This window comes from Monocercomonoides exilis (genome assembly GCF_001643675.1).
Source record: "Monocercomonoides exilis strain PA203 chromosome Unknown scaffold49-690789, whole genome shotgun sequence".
NCBI classification, from domain to species: domain Eukaryota; phylum Preaxostyla; order Oxymonadida; family Polymastigidae; genus Monocercomonoides; species Monocercomonoides exilis.
The window spans coordinates 253,759-269,094 of NW_027150594.1; the positions used below are offsets into that span (position 1 = coordinate 253,759).

The 15,336-nt window shown below is 38.7% G+C and overlaps 4 protein-coding genes across 4 annotated transcripts; 1 reads left to right on the top strand and 3 right to left on the bottom strand.

Moving 5' to 3' along the window:
- Positions 1 to 33: 33 nt before the first annotated feature.
- MONOS_3462 (putative 60S ribosomal protein L3-2) lies at positions 34 to 1,423 on the bottom strand. Its single transcript, XM_067873467.1, has 2 exons — positions 1,296 to 1,423; positions 34 to 1,226 (listed from the first exon to the last, which is right to left on the bottom strand). The coding sequence occupies exons 1-2, from the start codon at positions 1,395 to 1,397 to the stop codon at positions 171 to 173; spliced, it is 1,158 nt and encodes a 385-aa protein (XP_067721076.1). The 5' UTR covers positions 1,398 to 1,423; the 3' UTR covers positions 34 to 170.
- A 61-nt stretch (positions 1,424 to 1,484) lies between these two features.
- Positions 1,485 to 4,620, bottom strand: MONOS_18152 (uncharacterized protein; the record flags this gene model as incomplete). The annotated part of the gene is made up of 5 exons (XM_067871143.1): positions 1,485 to 1,615; positions 1,688 to 2,039; positions 2,148 to 4,093; positions 4,239 to 4,374; positions 4,441 to 4,620. The coding sequence occupies 5 exons, from the start codon at positions 4,618 to 4,620 to the stop codon at positions 1,485 to 1,487; spliced, it is 2,745 nt and encodes a 914-aa protein (XP_067721077.1).
- Positions 4,621 to 4,764: 144 nt separating this feature from the next.
- MONOS_3461 (uncharacterized protein) lies at positions 4,765 to 6,440 on the top strand. The gene is made up of 7 exons (XM_067873466.1): positions 4,765 to 4,887; positions 4,936 to 4,996; positions 5,068 to 5,112; positions 5,162 to 5,362; positions 5,414 to 5,502; positions 5,568 to 5,705; positions 5,848 to 6,440. The coding sequence occupies exons 1-7, from the start codon at positions 4,809 to 4,811 to the stop codon at positions 6,129 to 6,131; spliced, it is 897 nt and encodes a 298-aa protein (XP_067721078.1). The 5' UTR covers positions 4,765 to 4,808; the 3' UTR covers positions 6,132 to 6,440.
- Positions 6,426 to 13,664, bottom strand: MONOS_3460 (putative casein kinase 1; the record flags this gene model as incomplete). Its single annotated transcript, XM_067873465.1, has 5 exons — positions 6,426 to 12,505; positions 12,679 to 12,862; positions 13,136 to 13,275; positions 13,426 to 13,599; positions 13,656 to 13,664. 5 exons carry the CDS (start codon positions 13,662 to 13,664, stop codon positions 6,785 to 6,787), a joined length of 6,228 nt encoding a protein of 2,075 aa, XP_067721079.1. The 3' UTR covers positions 6,426 to 6,784.
- Between the last annotated feature and the right edge of the window lie 1,672 nt (positions 13,665 to 15,336).

Below are 15,336 nucleotides of genomic sequence, written 5' to 3' on the forward strand. Positions count from 1 at the left end.
CTTTCCTCATTTTTTAATTTTTCACAAATAAAATTTTGTTTTTCATAAATAATTCAAAAAATAATCTTTTATAAATCAAGTGACGAACATGTTTTTGTCATCGCTTGAAGTGACCCGTCAAAAGAGTCAAAAAAGTTATTGGAAAAGGTTTAAGCACAAAAAAGCTAAATTTAATTAGATTTCTTGTTGTCTCTAACCTTCTTGGAGGCAACATATTGAGCTGCTTTCTCAGCGTGTGTCTGGAAGCGACCATGTCCGAATTTGGAAGATGTATCGATGAACTTAAGATAAGTTGGTCTTCTCTCGCGCTCTGGGCGAATTGATTTTCTGATTGTGATAACTCTCTTTTTGGTACCAACAACACCTCCCTTGATCATCAGCCAATCATTTGTAACTTTTCCGTAGTGTGGGAATCCACCAAGAGGTGTGATTCCTTTCTCTGTCAGATCTGAATCAGTGGTAGCTGATTTTCTGTCTCCAGCACGTCCAATACGATAGATCTTCTTGTTCACTTCAGTTCTGTGGAAGAACCCGTGCTGACCTGTACGGGCCACTGTGCGCATCACACGCGATGGATGCCATGCACCAATGCAAGCAACCTTCCTGCGCCCACGATGGGATTTTCTTTGAAGCTTACGAACACCCCAACGAGCAACAACACCCTGAGTTCCGTGACCACGAGAGATACCGATCAGATCGACCATCTCGTCTTCGCTGAACACAGTGCTGACGCGCACTTGCTTTTCGAACAATTGATAAGCAAAGTGAACTTTGGCAGCCATGGCTCCACCGTTCACTTGGATCTCCATCAAATGAGCTTTCTTTTGTCCAATGTTGACCATTTTCATTTGAGTGTGGGCCAAGACGCGCAGAACGGTGCAGTGCTTCACAATACGTTCCAATTGTTTCTTGTAGTTGGCATCGAATTTGCCAGAGTACTTGGTGAAGGCGAGCTTCTTGGACTTGTACCATTTCTTGTAGAACTTTCTTTTGACGCTGACGTCCAAGGATTTGGCCCAGAGTGTTGTCAATGAGCGCAGACCACGTGGAGTCTCAATGTATCCCACCATACCGCACACAACCATTGGTGGGCATTCCAAAATTGTCACTTGTTCGCAAACTTCGTGACGATTTGCACGTGCTCCGTCAGTTTCACGGATAACGTGTGTGCATCCAGCCTTATATCCCATGAATGCTGTCAAGTGGCATGGCTTCTTGGGATCATCCTATAAAGGCAATATATCGCAAAATTATCAAATAACAAAGATCCCAAATAACAAGGCAAAATTTCACACCTTTGGGAATGACTTAATCTTACCTTTTCCTCTGCGGCAACGCTTGCGTGGTGTAAATCCAAGACTTCCGTGACGGGGATGCTCGTATTTGCAGTGAGACATATCGATCGATTGATCTGAAATTCCATTTTTTGTATAGAAAAATTACCCAAAAGCAAATTGTTTAAAAAAACATAATTTTCATAATTGCTAAATGTGAATTGAAAAAGGTGCATTTTTAATAAGATTTTCGAATAATTCAAGTTGAACCGAAAGAATATCGATTTTCACTCGATCATTTTCAGTTTCTGAAACAGACGACCAGGGAAGATTTTCAATACCTAAAAGTATAAATGATGTGCAAATAATAAATACAAAAAATTTGTCATTTACAATAAATATAACAATCATACATCCAAATCGTTGTTCAGTTGATTCTTCATCGTTTCCAGTAATCTCTTTTAGCTTTGCAAGTCTCAGCTTTATCTGTTCTTCTGCCAGATTTTTAGGTGGAGCTTCTTGTGCAGCAATCCAACGGTTGTCCTTTTCTTCCTCCTTCTTCTTTTGCTCTGACTCGTCCATTATCCGAGTCAAGTCCCAAAGCTTCCCCATTTCCTTCCGAAGCTCTTCGGCTGTTGCTTTCGCAAAGGCGTACGTTGATTTTTGAACAACGAAATTTTCTTCTTTTAATGATGGCTTTTGCTTGGGCAAGCGGTTGTTTGCTGCAATGATGGTACCAATTACATTTAGAGATGTCGACAATACCTGAATAAAAAACGAGAAAATTCATCGATTTTACAAAAAAAGTGAAACATTAAAGAATAAAATATGAAATTTTGTTTGGAGAAAAAATTTCTCTTTATTTGAACACACATCGACGTTTTCAGCTGGAGACGTGCAAAATATTTTCATCAGCACAAACGCCAGCGAAGCAATGTCATTCAGCAGGGCGCAAAGGAAGCAATGCATTTTATCGTCTGGATCAGCAAACTTCAGAAACAAAGGCGATCGCAAGAATTGATACAGCTCTCTTCTCAAAGTGGTGAGAATCTGAGCAAATGCCAAGTTTGAATGAACAAACAGCAAAGAATGCGATTCGTCTGTCATTTTTGTGCCTGAAGAAGGATCAGGCGATGAATAAAACGCGTTTAAGCCTTTCTTTGCACTCACCATTTCTTCAAAGGCAGATGGAGGACGAGGAATAAGAGAGACAATAATCGCACAAACAAGCAAAATTGAACTGAAAATGGTGTTTTCCTCGTTGGCTTCTAAATTTTCTAAAGAGCGGCTGAAATGATGAGGACTGTCAGGCTGTGAAAGAAGAGCAAGAACAGAGGCAGCTGTTCGATGAAATGGCATTTGATATTCAGAAGGGAAGACGCGACATGCATACGATGTGAGAGAGGCAGCAAGTTGAAATGCAACGCTGGAAGAGAAAAGATAAAAAGTTGCTTCGTCTCTGCTTCGCTCCCAGGCAGATAGCGACAAGGCAGATGATGCAGCTGAATGAATATGTGTGTGTGATGCTAATGAGTCCATAAGAGGATGACGAGTCATCAATGAGAGAAGATCTCTGCATAGAGCTGTTTCTGTTGAAGTGAGTGAAAATTGATTAGATTTGATAGAATTGAATTTTGAATGAAATGAAGAAGTGACAGTTGAAGAAGAAGAAGAAGAAGAAGAAGAATAAGAAGAAGAAGAAGAAGAAGAAGAAGAAGAAGAAGAAGAAGGGCACATAGGCACGCTCAATGACATTGAATGCTCCATTGCTCTATTTACGGCCTGTGAGATCAGAATCGATCCACGGCTAGACAGCTGAACAGAATTTGTAGACAGCATTGAAAGTGCAAATGGGGTTGCTATTTGGAGAAGTGTAGGAGGAGGCAGAATGCTTGGAACGATTGAAGAGCAGAACGAGTATTGTGTGTTGAAATAGAAAAAAGCTGCTCTTCCAAACTTGCTGAACGGTGTGTTGAGAGCATTTGGCTGTTGGTTTTGTTCAGATGAAGTGTTATCTTCGCAGATGAAATGAGGAAGTGCATTCTCATCTGGCTCAATCACAATCTGACGAAAGACATTCGACGGAGGCGTCTGTGTGATGTACTGAATTTGAGGCATTGGGCTGACAATGTCATTCCACGTGCATCCAAGTCGCAGAAACAAATATTCAAGCTCTTCCAAGTATTCTGAGAGCTGCTTGCCTTCCTTCATTCTTTTTCTTTCCATTTTCTGATCTGTTTTTGGATCTCCATTAGAAAAAGGAGACATAACTGGATTTGTGAATGCTTCTCGGAGTTTAATTTCATCAACAGAGAGTGCTCTCGAAGCGATCAAATGCCCCAACAAAAAGAAAAGTGCGTGCTTTCCCATTCGAAGCTGAAGAGGAGATATTGCCGTGCCTGTTTGAGCATTCTGTGTTGTTGTGCTATCTTCAGAGGCAACTTGTGAAGTGCAATTAGAAGCAGAAGTAGATAAAGACTGAGAATGTGTAGAAGAGGAAACAGAAGCAATTGATTGAAGAAGTTTAATTGCTAACGGAAATAATGGCGAAAGACCTTTGAGTGGAGATTTAATTGGACGAAGGGATTCAACGTGTAAATCTTTCTCTTTTGAATGCAGCCCTTCAGAGCAATTTGACGAAGATGAAGAAGATGAAGATCCGGATTCCTCGCTTGTTGATCCCACTTCAGAATTTACTTCATAATTTTGATTTATTCTCTGTTGATTTTGTTGTGACTCTTCTTCATATTCGTCGTCATCTTCTTCAAAATCATAATGAACTGGTGGTGAAAGAAAATGAGGAAGCTCAATTTTGTACCCTTTATGTGGATGAGCAATTCGAGGGATTATTATAGATAAGAAAGTTATTAGATATTTTATCGGACTGCGAGTTCTATTCATAACTAAATACAGAAAGTTCAAAATGTTCGATAGATTTTGCAAAATAGTCAAAAATATGCAAACCTGTTTGATGCCAAATAGAAAATACATAATTGATAATTGGATATTTTGGTGATTCTTTGTCTTTTGCCATTTCTTGTTCTAGAAGAAATATAATCTCTTTTGATGACGAGGCTTGAGCGCAACAATGTTCAAGAGCCTTTTCAATCCATAAAAAATAAAACATAACTAAATGTTTTAATAGCAAGGTATCTGCACTGCAAACCTTTAAAGAATTAGATGCGATTTTTCTGTTTTCATGAGAAATAAGGCGGGTCAAGGCTGGAACAATTTCCCAAAGAAAATCATCAACTTCAACGTGTGTAAAGTTTAAAATTTTACTGAGTTCATCACATTTGGAAGAATCAGATGAATCTGCAGCAAGGCAAACAAGACATGATTCCATTTATATTTTTTAATTTCCTTTTTAATCTATTCAAACAAATATAATATCACTGTTGAAGCAACTTAAACTAATTGTTAAAATAGAAATCTAATGATTTTATTTATTCCAACTTATTTCTTTTTTATAAAAAAGTGTGATCTTACCATAGGAAAAGATTATCACTTATCATCTTCCGTTTAAGTTTCTTCATGAACATTTTCATTTTGTTATTGGGATTTATTGTTGCATTTTATGTTATTCGCCAATTAATGAGATTCTATAGAAAATGTATGCTTGCTTTTTAACGACAATTTGAAAGCGTAATTTGTTGTTCAGTCACTTCTGTTCGTGTATGGAAAGAAAATATTAACAAGCATGGACCATTAGAACAGATACTGTTTGTAACAATTTTATATCAGCGATCAATAAAAATATCTACAATTAATGTTCATTGATAAATATTTTTAGTCCTGGAATCTACAGAGTTGCTGTTCAACATGGGAAATTGACATGGTTTGCTCATTTTAAACTCCTCGGCTATTTTTTTATTAATCTTATTTAGCAACATGTACGTTTATCCAATGATGAAAGGTGGAATGCTCATAATTAACCCAATGATTGTAAATGAAGCTGTTCTGAAGCAAATCTTACAATTAGGGAACCCAACCGTTCTTGCAATTTTATGTGATGATCAATTTTGCCCGGTTCATACAAAGGATGTTGCGGCTTGGAGGAAAAAATTCCCAGAAAGCGTTTTTGCTTGGTATGAATTTTGTTTTGCTTGTTAATAAATTTTATTTCAATTGCGTTATAGCCCGAATAAGCATTATCAGAGACTTGTTAAAGATATTCCTTTGGTTGAATTTCTTGATACAACATTGGAAATGCAAATCAAATATGAAGGTAAAAATTTGTTATTCCACGAACATTTTCAATTTTTTTATTTGAAATTTTATCGAAATTTTCAGATGTTTCTGTCAGATTCCCTTGCGACGATCGTTCTGAATTACACATGCTTTTGACAGTGAAAGATGGAAAAGCCAACACAGAAGAAGAAAATCGGGCACTTGTTGTTGGAGAGATGCTTCATGGAGACAATTCGGATCGTATGTTACAATTTCAGTTCAAATCATATTTTTAATTCTGCAAATCTCATAATTTTATATTTTTACAATATTTCTGATATTCATTTGTTTTTTTGCATAATATCTCAACTTTATTATTTTTATTTTTTTCATTATTCTCCAGCCAAAAATATCCATGAGACTACGATCGGCCGAGTGATGTCAACAATGTTTAAGCAACGTGCACAGATTGGCGGACACTTTGCCCGAATGGCCGAGAATGAGCACCTGATGGGTATTCTTCCATCACATGGCCTGCCACTGGTAGAGTCAGCTGACGCCTCATCCTCCTCATCCAGCTCCTCATCACTTCCCAGACAGAATATTGGTGTTGCAAAGGAAACGCTGTTGAAAATAGCAGCAACTTATCCAAAGGAGAAGCCTAAGGATAGCAAAAAATCACAGTAGGTTTATTTGTAGATGACATTATTTTGTTAAACGTTGTCTGCACAGTTGGATATTCACTCTATGTTTGCATCTTTCATTTTTACAGAATATTGTCGTTTTCATTTTATTGAATAAGAAATGCTTCAAGCCTTTCGCACTTATGTTTCATCTTTTTATCATTTGTGAAGAACTTTATTTTTCTTCTTCTTCTTTTCTTCCTCTTTTTTTTTTTTGACTTATGTAAAAACTATTTTTAAAACAATTTTCTACAAATTCAAAACAATAGGTATTGCTCAACAATAAAGAAAAATTGTATTCAGCCTCTAAAAACAACATATTTTTTTTCAAAATGAAAATAAATGATAATAATGGAAATAAAAAACAGTGTTTGCATATCAAATAAAAAGCAGCTTTCCCAAAGATTCATACGAATAATTGCAGCTTTCTATTTGTTTCATTGTATAATTCTCTTTGTAAATTTTTACATAAAGTCAATAAAAAATAACAAGTATTACACACAAATAACATCATCAAAAAAAAAAAAAAAATTAATTTAAAAAGAAAAAGAAATTCCAAAAGATTAAACTTTCAATCTTAAATAGCTTCACTCTAAAAAATAAAATAAAACATAACAAAACAAAATAAAATCAACATGGCTTCTAATTCTTCGCTTTTTAATATTGTGACGTATTGACAAATAGTGAGTCATGCAACGATTCTTCCATATCGAACTCTTCTTCCTCTTCTCCTTCTCCTTCAGCATCAACCTTTGCCTCTTTCCTCTTCTTCCCTCTTATGATGAATGACGGGAAGAACGAGAACACAGATGAAGGAGCAACTTCAGGAGGAGCCTGCACAGAAGCAACTGAGCCCACAAACGAAGACATCGAAGACATCGAAGGCGAGGAAGAGAGAAGCGAAGGCGACGCACGCCCTTCTGTGGAGGCAGCACGCACTGCAGCAGGCGATAACGCAGAAGGCACGGACTCAGCAGCTGAATGCAGAGAAGAGAGAGAAGGAGAGCGCGTAACTGAGCAAGAATGGAAAGTGGAACGAGGACGAGAAAGAGAGCGAGAAAGAGAACGTGAACGAGAATGTGATTTTGATTGTGAGTGTGACAGAGAAAAAGAGAAAGAATCTTTTCTCTTCGAAGCAAATGAGTCTTCGTCTGAAGAACTTTCTTCTTCTCTTCTGCTTTGCACACTCTTCCTTTTGATCAACTGTTCAGCCAGATAAGATTGAAGCTCGGATGAAGAAGAAGAGGAAGAGGAAGAAGATGAAGAAGATGAAGAAGATGAAGAAGATGAAGAAGATGAAGAAGGATGAGGTTTGGCTTGTGAAGGAGCAGATTGTTTGGACAGAAATTGAGGAGGCCGTATGACACTTGGTGCTGCTGATGAAAGAGGAGGAAAGGGAAAGTTGGCATTTGCAGAAGGAAGAGGAGGAGCAGGAGGAACAGAGGGAGAAGAAGGAACATGTTTGGCAAATGGATAAGGAGAAGAAGAAGGAAGAGAAGAACCGTATGGGGGAAGTGAAGGAAGCGAAGAAGGTGGAGAGGGAAGGGGAGGAGGGGGAGGAGGAGCACTGCAAGTAGATTGTGGAAGAGGAGAATGCGAAGCTTGTTGTTTTGAAAAAACAGGAGAAGATGTTCCCAAGGAATGGATCGAAAGTCCAGGCAAAGGAGAAAGAAGAGGCGGGGCTGGCGGAATGGATGTGGGAGGAGAAGAAGCAGAAGAGGTTGAAGAAGCAGAAGAAGCAGGCTTTTTAGGAGACACAAGCCGATTGGCCGACTTGCTGCGAGTAGATGCTTCTTTTGGTGCTTGGGGCATCTGCGAGACAAGAGAAGATCTTCTTGAATGAGCATCTTTTGGAGCTTGTTTTCTGTGAATGTTCTGTTGCAGTTGTTGTTGTGGTGGTTGTTGCTTTTGTGGCTGTTGCTTTTGTAGCGGTTTCTGTTGTTGATGCTGCATCTGCCTCAGTGGATGTGCCACTTTTGTTGGGGTTGAGGCAGTTGCATCTGGAATGGAAGACGATGAAAGAGACTTCACTTTGATAGCTCCTGTTGGCTGGGGCGATATCAATGAAGATGACAGAACAGGATGGCTTGCTGAAGGAATATACGGACGAGCACTCGAAAAAGAAGAAGAGGAGGAAGAGGAGGAAGAGCGGGAAGAGGAGGAATATGAAGATGAAGATGATGAAGAAGAAGAAGGATAAGATGGAGTATCTTTTCTCTCTGCGTGCTTTTTGGAGAAGAACGTATTTTGTGGGGATCGTTTCTCTTTGGACAGAATCCGATGACGTTCAATTGATTCTTCATTGGCAGCTCCATCTCCTGTATGCACCACCTCCTTCTTCGTTGCCCTTTCTCTCTCCTCTTTCTCTTTCTCTTTCTCTCTTCTCCTCTTCTCCTCTTTCTCTGCTTTCTCCTTCTCCTTCCTCATCTTCTTCTCCCGCTCCAACCGCTTCTTCTCCTCCTTTGACAGTTCATTGCTTTCCTTCGATGTTCTGAAGAAGTTGCTGATGGAGTTAAATATCCCCGATATGAGCGAAGGAGATGTTCCTTTTGGTGTATCTGCACTCTTCTTGTGCTGAGCATAATGCTCATCGGGCATGGCACACACTCCTCCTCCAGCATCATAACTGTCATAACTGCTATAATCACCATAATCATCATAGGAATTGCTTGCTTTGGACATTTTTTGCTCAAGTTGGAACTCTGGTTTGACCTTCGAACACTCTCCTTCTTTTTCTTCTTCTTTTTCTTCTTCTTTTTCTTCTTCTTTTTCTTTGGCCTTCTTGTATTTTGGCTGTGGTGGTGGAATAGCAAACGAAGGGGGTGTGGAAGAAGGCAATGCCTTGGGCGATTTCTTTGGCGAAGAGCTTTTTCTTTTCGATTTTTCAGCCACTCTTTTTCTTTCTGCAAGTTCAGCTTCTCTTTCTCTTTTGACTGATGCTGCTTTTCTTCTCTCATTCATTAGTCTTTGATCACTGCTGACTTTCCTCTTTTTGTCTTCCACCGCCCATACACCTTCTTTTTCTTCATCTTTTCCTTCTTCTTCTCTTCTTCTTCTTCTTCTGTTCCTTCTTCTTTCGATCTCCATTTGCTCCATCTCTGCCAGCAGAATCTCTTCCCTCTGCGCTTCCCACACGAAGTCTATCGCTTCTTTGCCTTCTGCAACGTACCCTGCCCCCAACAATGGCTCAACTTTTGCTCTTTCTTCTTCCTTTGCTTTCATCTTCATGTTATAATCTTGTAATTGTATTTCTTCTTTAACTTTCTCTTTCTCTTTCTCTTCTTCTTCTTCTTCTTCTTCTTCTTTGAATAATTCTTCCTCGGCCTCTCGTTCGAATTCGTTGTCTTCTTCTTCGATTTCTCCTTCTTCTTCTCCTTCTTCTCCTTCTGATGATGATGAGGAGGAGGAGGCTTCCTTGTTTGCTTCCTCCTCCTCCTCCTCTTCTTCTTCTTCTTCTTTTGTTTTTTCTCCACTTACAATAATATGTTCCACCTCCTTTTCCTTTCTCTTTCCTTCCTCTCCTTCTCCCTCTTTCCCTTTCCCTTTCCCTTTACTTCTCTTTTTCCTTCTCTTCTTCTCTTCTTCTTTCTCTTTCTCTCTTTCTGTTTCAGCAGCCTCAACCTTGCGAATAGAGGCAACAGTTGCCATTGTTGTGTCCATCTGCAGTGCATCGTCCATCGTCTTCCCAAGTTCTCCCTCGCTGCCCATTGCAAACAAGCTCTTCTGCTGTGCATATTCATCAGCTGGGGGAGATGATAATGATAATGATGATGATGAGAAGAAGGAAGAGGAGGAGGAAGGAGAGGAAGAGGAAGGAGAGAAGAAGAAAGAAGAAGAAGAAGATGATGATGATGGTTGTAGTTGTGGTTGTGGTGGTGATGAAGAAGGAAAGAAGGAAGAAGAGAAGCCAGACTGAAGCTGAGAAGGCTCAAAGAATGCAGATGATGGCGGAGGAGCAGAAGAAAAGCCAAAAGAAGGAGCAGGGGCGAATACAGATGAAGAGGAAGAGAAAGAAGAGGAAGAGGAAGATGAAGATGAAGATGAGGAGGAGGAGGAAAAACCAAAATGAGTTTGTTCGGTTGACTTGTAGACTGGCTGCTGATTGAAAGAAGAAGAAAAGGGAGAAGAGAAATAATTAGGTTGGGATGAAGCTGATGAAGAAGAAGAAGTCCAAATAGAAGAAGAAGAAGAGGAGGAGGAGGAAGAAGGGAACAATGGTGATTGTGATTGTGATGAATAAGACAATGAAGACGCAAAGGGAGACGAGTAGAAAGAGGCTGGGAGAGACGAGGAAACAGAGTCTGTTCCATTGGCAGGAGGAGGCAGAAGAGGCAGGGTCTTCTGAGAAGACACATCAAAATGAGAAGCAGAAGATGGGAGCGAAACAGCCTTCATCTCAGCCAGTGTGGGCGAGATTGTCCCTTCTGAGTGAGTGGACGAGGCATCGCTGCTCCACATTGCGAACGGATTCGCACTCAAATCAGCCTGTTCTTTCGGCTCTTGGGCAATGGAGCCCCCAATCAATGAAGAAGGTGGATGCGTTGACTGGTTAGTCTGCTGCTCCTGTTGCTGTTGCTGCTTCTGTTCAAACACAGCTATTCCACTTGCATCCAAATTGCTTCTTCTCTGGATGACTCCATCACCGCCTTCACCACCGCCGCCGCTATCATCTTCTGCAGAATGCAAAGTAGCGTCTGGCACATGCAGCAGCGTCTGCCCTCTGCTCAGTGCAGAAGAAGAACTTTCAGACAGATCCATCGTCCTCTCCTGGTTGCTCTTGTGATACAGCGAGTGCGACAGCGTAAGCGCAACCGTCACGTCTTCCGAGGCAATCGTGGCTGTGTTCACAGAAAAGGAAGATAATTGTGCTTTCCCATTGGAATTGTCATTGATTCCATCGCCTGAGGAAGAGATGGAGGCTGTGGGGGCATCGGAATCAATAGATGAGTGTGAGTTGTGTGGAGAATGGATTCTTTGGACAGTTTCTTGATCAGTTGCAGTGAAGGCACGCAAAATGCATCCGTTTTGGTCTGTTTTGAGTGAAAGTGTTTGAGAAGAAGAAGAAGAAGATGATGATGATGATGATGAAGTGGAGGTGTCTGAAGAGAATGGCTGGTGATGTGCAGAAGAGGTGGATGTGGTGGAAGAAGAGGTGGAAGAGGAAGATGTAGAAGAAGGAACAGGAGCAAACGGAGAAGGAGAAGGAGAAGTGGAAGAAGAGGAAGAAGAAGAAGATGATGATGATGAAGAGAACGAGAATGGCAAAGGTGAATTGTGAGGTGTGATGAGCTGAGTAAGAGGCGATGAAGTGCCATTTGGAATGGAAGAAGAAGAATTTGCAAGCAGCGGAGAAGCTGATGTGGAAGGGGTATTGTTCGATGAGGTGACCACATGTGAATCCGGCAGAGGAGGTGAAGGAGACTGCTGCAGCTGCTGTGTCGATTGTGTTCTGAGTGATTGAGGTGCCTTTGTTGCATCAGAGCTGCTCAGCGTCTGTTTGATTGATGTGTCCGCTTTGCTTAACACAGGAGAGGGGAAAGGGGTTGTATTGTTATTATTGTTATTGTTGTTGTTGTTATTCTCCTTCGACAAGGAAGACGAAGGAGATTTGTCTAATTCATTGCCATTGTTGTGGTTATTATTGTTATTATTGTTATTGTTATTGTGGTTAGAGCGATTGACATGGAGCTGGTTGAAGTCTGGGGAGAACGGGTTGAGTGACGAAAAGAGCTCTGACGAAGGCGGCTGGCGCTCAAACGAAGAGGATGAAGGAGGATGAGGTGTTGACCCGCTGTCAGCAGCTGCGCGGTTGCTGTCCTTCTTTGTGTCTGAGACAGCGCCTGCTGTCGCAGCAATAGCAGCAATGTCAGCATCTTCTGCATCTGCATCTGCATCTGCCTCAGCTCCTGTGTCAGCACCAGTAACACCTTCAGCTTCAGCAGACATTCGGAGTCCCGATCCAGCATGTGCCGAGGAATCTGAGTGAGGAGCTGTTTTTACCGCGCTTGCTGTGCTGTCTGCTTTTCTATCTTCTTCTCTCTTCAGAGCAGACGCTGGAGACATTACTGAAGCTGAAGCTGTGGCTGTGGCAGCAGCAGTAGCTGTCAATGGAGCTTTCGATGGGGCTGTCACTGCAGCGACAGGTGAAGGCGACAGTGTCAGTGTCAGTGTGGGTGTAGGTGTTGGTGTTGCCACTGTGGTACCTGCTGTTGGCGTGGCTGTCTGTGCAACTTCGCTGGCTTCACAGATTTTGCTGGCTCTTGTGTTCTTCTGCGACTGCTGTGATGTCATTGTTCGGATGGGAGGCGTTGCAAGAGATGGATTTGAGAGCGGATAGGTGTTTGGCGAGGATACATCGGCATCTGGTTTTGGTTTGATCTGAATGGATTGGTTTCAATTAGATAGATTGTATATATGTGTGGTTTTGATGATGCACATTTCAACATTCAATGGATATTTTAAAAAATGGAAAGAAAAAAGAAAAGAAAAGAAAAGAAAAGAAAAGAAAAGAACCTAATAAAATAACTTCACAATAGAAATATTAATCACACCTTCCAGTCAAACACTCTCAAATTTGGCGGGATTTTTTCGAGCCACGACTCAAAAGGAGCACTAAGAACATCATATTTTGGGTCTTCATCGAACGAAAGCGCAGAAACGGAGTCGAAATAAGAGGAGAACTCGGATGGCATCCCTTCGAAAAGGCTCTTTGTTGAAGTGGATTTTTTGCATTGACTGGAAGTGTGTGAGCCAAATTGCATGTGAAATAAAAAATTATATTCAAATGGAAAAATGGAAAATTGGAAAAATATTTGATTTTAAAAAAATGAGCAAAATAAATAAATTAATGAAGAAGAATGTGACAAAATTGACAAGAAATTCCAGATCAAATTTAAAGATATTTTTGAGCAATAGACAATTGCAATAAAATAGATTCAAGTCCATTTATTCCATTTTTAGTGAAATTTTTATTATTTAAAAATGATCAAAAAATAACACTAGACACACTAAATTCTTGAGCATCTCTCTTCAGGGGACATTCGCTCTCGAAACTGCCACGGCAGAGAGCCTTTAAATAGATATGCAAACAGATATCCAAGAGATATCAGATCGTCTCTTCGTGTCGCTTCAATTTCTTCATGAACGTTCTTTAAAAGGCAAATAAGTGTAATGTTAATGATTGGGAGGGGGGGGGGGGGGACATATTTTTATTTTTGAATGAAAAAAGAAGTAATACAAAGCATATTCAAAAAATATTAGTTCAATTTGTAGTTTAAAGCATTAATAGTCCTCCAAACAATTGAAATATATCTCATCGTTCCAACAAGTCCATGTCTCCTTGCGAATGGGATATGCTTCTGCGTAATAGAGTTTCTATATTCTTTTGATAGGCCAAAGTCAATGACGAATATCATTTCATCCATTGATCCAAGTCCAATTAGAAAGTTTTCTGGTTTTATATCACGATGAATCTAAAAAAGGTGCACATCACAACAAAAAAAATGTAAATGAAAGGAAAGAAGCACACATATCCCATTGAATGAAGCGTTTCTATGCGATTTATCAACTGTATTGCTATTTTTGATACTGTTACAAGTGAGAAGTGCCTCTTTGAATGTTTGTGGAGCTCATCCAATGTTGGGCCTAACAATTCCATTACCAAAGCATTGAATTGTTTATTGGTCCAATAATATCGAACCTTAAAATCGGAATTATTCTTTTTTAAATGTTAAAAAGTTGCTCAGACCTTTGGATAGCCATGATGATTCATGAATTGTTTATATCTGTGATATTCGTGTTCAAGTTTTGGAGATCTGCATCTAGATCTCTTAAATGAAATTATGATTAACTAAAAAAATAAATTGAGCTAATTACAACCTCAATTTTGGTAGCATAAAGTTGTCTCGATTGAACACTTTCCGTTAAGAAAACTACTCCTAAAAAAAAATTTTTTTTTAAAAAGAAAATTACTGTCAATGCATTAAAGGTGATTGATGTACCGAAAGATCCTTTGCCAATAAGTTTCAACAGTTTGTACCTATTAGAAATAATATTTGGGAGTTGACTAAATTCTGTCCCTTGAATATCATCTTTAAATGTCGTGCGCAATTGCTCCATAATATTTGATTAATGTAATTTTAAATATTGTGGTATTGCAACAAAAAAGCCCTTCAAAGTTATGAAAATCCCCAAATTATTGAATTGTGTGATCATAACCACATTTAAATTTCTTTTAGGATTCGAAGAGACAAAATTGAAAATACAAAAATTTTGTATTTAAGTTGAATGGCATCGCATGAAAAAATAAATATCAAAAAGCATATATAGATATTCAACAAGAAAAATATTGTTTATTGCGGTTTGAATATTCGTGAATAAACCATAAATCCTTTGAGTCAGTTTTTTATTGAAACATTCACTCACCGTGAATGTTAGTTACAAAATGTTAGAAATAGGCCTTTGCGACAAACCGACATTTCAAGAGCCTTTCAACAAGTCGACCAACATAAAAGTCGATTTGTTTTTGACAAATTTTGACATGAAAAAAAAAATTAATATATAAATAAATAAATATAAACCATTTGTTTTTCATAATTATTTGAATATTATTATAATATCATTCAGATAATTTTTCATGAAAAAAATTTTATATGGGTCATTATTTTTCATATGGGACGAAATTTATTGCTTTATGAATTTTGTTCCACACAATGCTTTCAAAGATTTTCTTCAACTTTTTAACATTAAAATTTGTTGTTTTACATGATAACGTTAGAATTATAATTATTCGAAGCAGAGATAGTTTGGAACAAATTATTGAATTTTTCATAAATGCAAGAATTTTGACCCATATCGTAACTTTGTTCGAAGAAAGATCTTTTTTTAAGTAATTATGGTATAATGAGAAAAAAGTCAAAAATACATGTTTATAAATAAATAGAAAAAGAATCTTGATTGAATTTTTGAAAACCAAGTTAATTTGAGAAAAAATATGAAAATTCCATTATAACATTTATTTATTCAGAAATTTTTAATGTTAAAATTATTTAGCATCACAATACCTTTCAATTCCAGTCATTGAAAATTATTGATTATTATTTGAGTTTAATTGAATGATATTGCTTTTTTATATGCTTCGAATCACTTATCATTTGTTTTCAAATGAATTATTGTTTTATTAAATTTTGATTCGAAATTGAAAGGTTTTT

Coding starts and splice junctions, on each gene's coding strand:
- MONOS_3461 (XM_067873466.1), top strand. CDS start 4,809: ATGAACATTTTCATTTTGTTATTGGGATTTATTGTTGCATTTTATGTT. Junction 4,997..5,067: donor GGACCATTAGAACAGATACT/GTTTGTAACAAT, acceptor AAATATTTTTAG/TCCTGGAATCTACAGAGTTG. Junction 5,363..5,413: donor CCAGAAAGCGTTTTTGCTTG/GTATGAATTTTG, acceptor ATTGCGTTATAG/CCCGAATAAGCATTATCAGA.
- MONOS_3462 (XM_067873467.1), bottom strand. CDS start 1,397: ATGTCTCACTGCAAATACGAGCATCCCCGTCACGGAAGTCTTGGATTT. Junction 1,227..1,295: donor AGATTAAGTCATTCCCAAAG/GTGTGAAATTTT, acceptor TTGCCTTTATAG/GATGATCCCAAGAAGCCATG.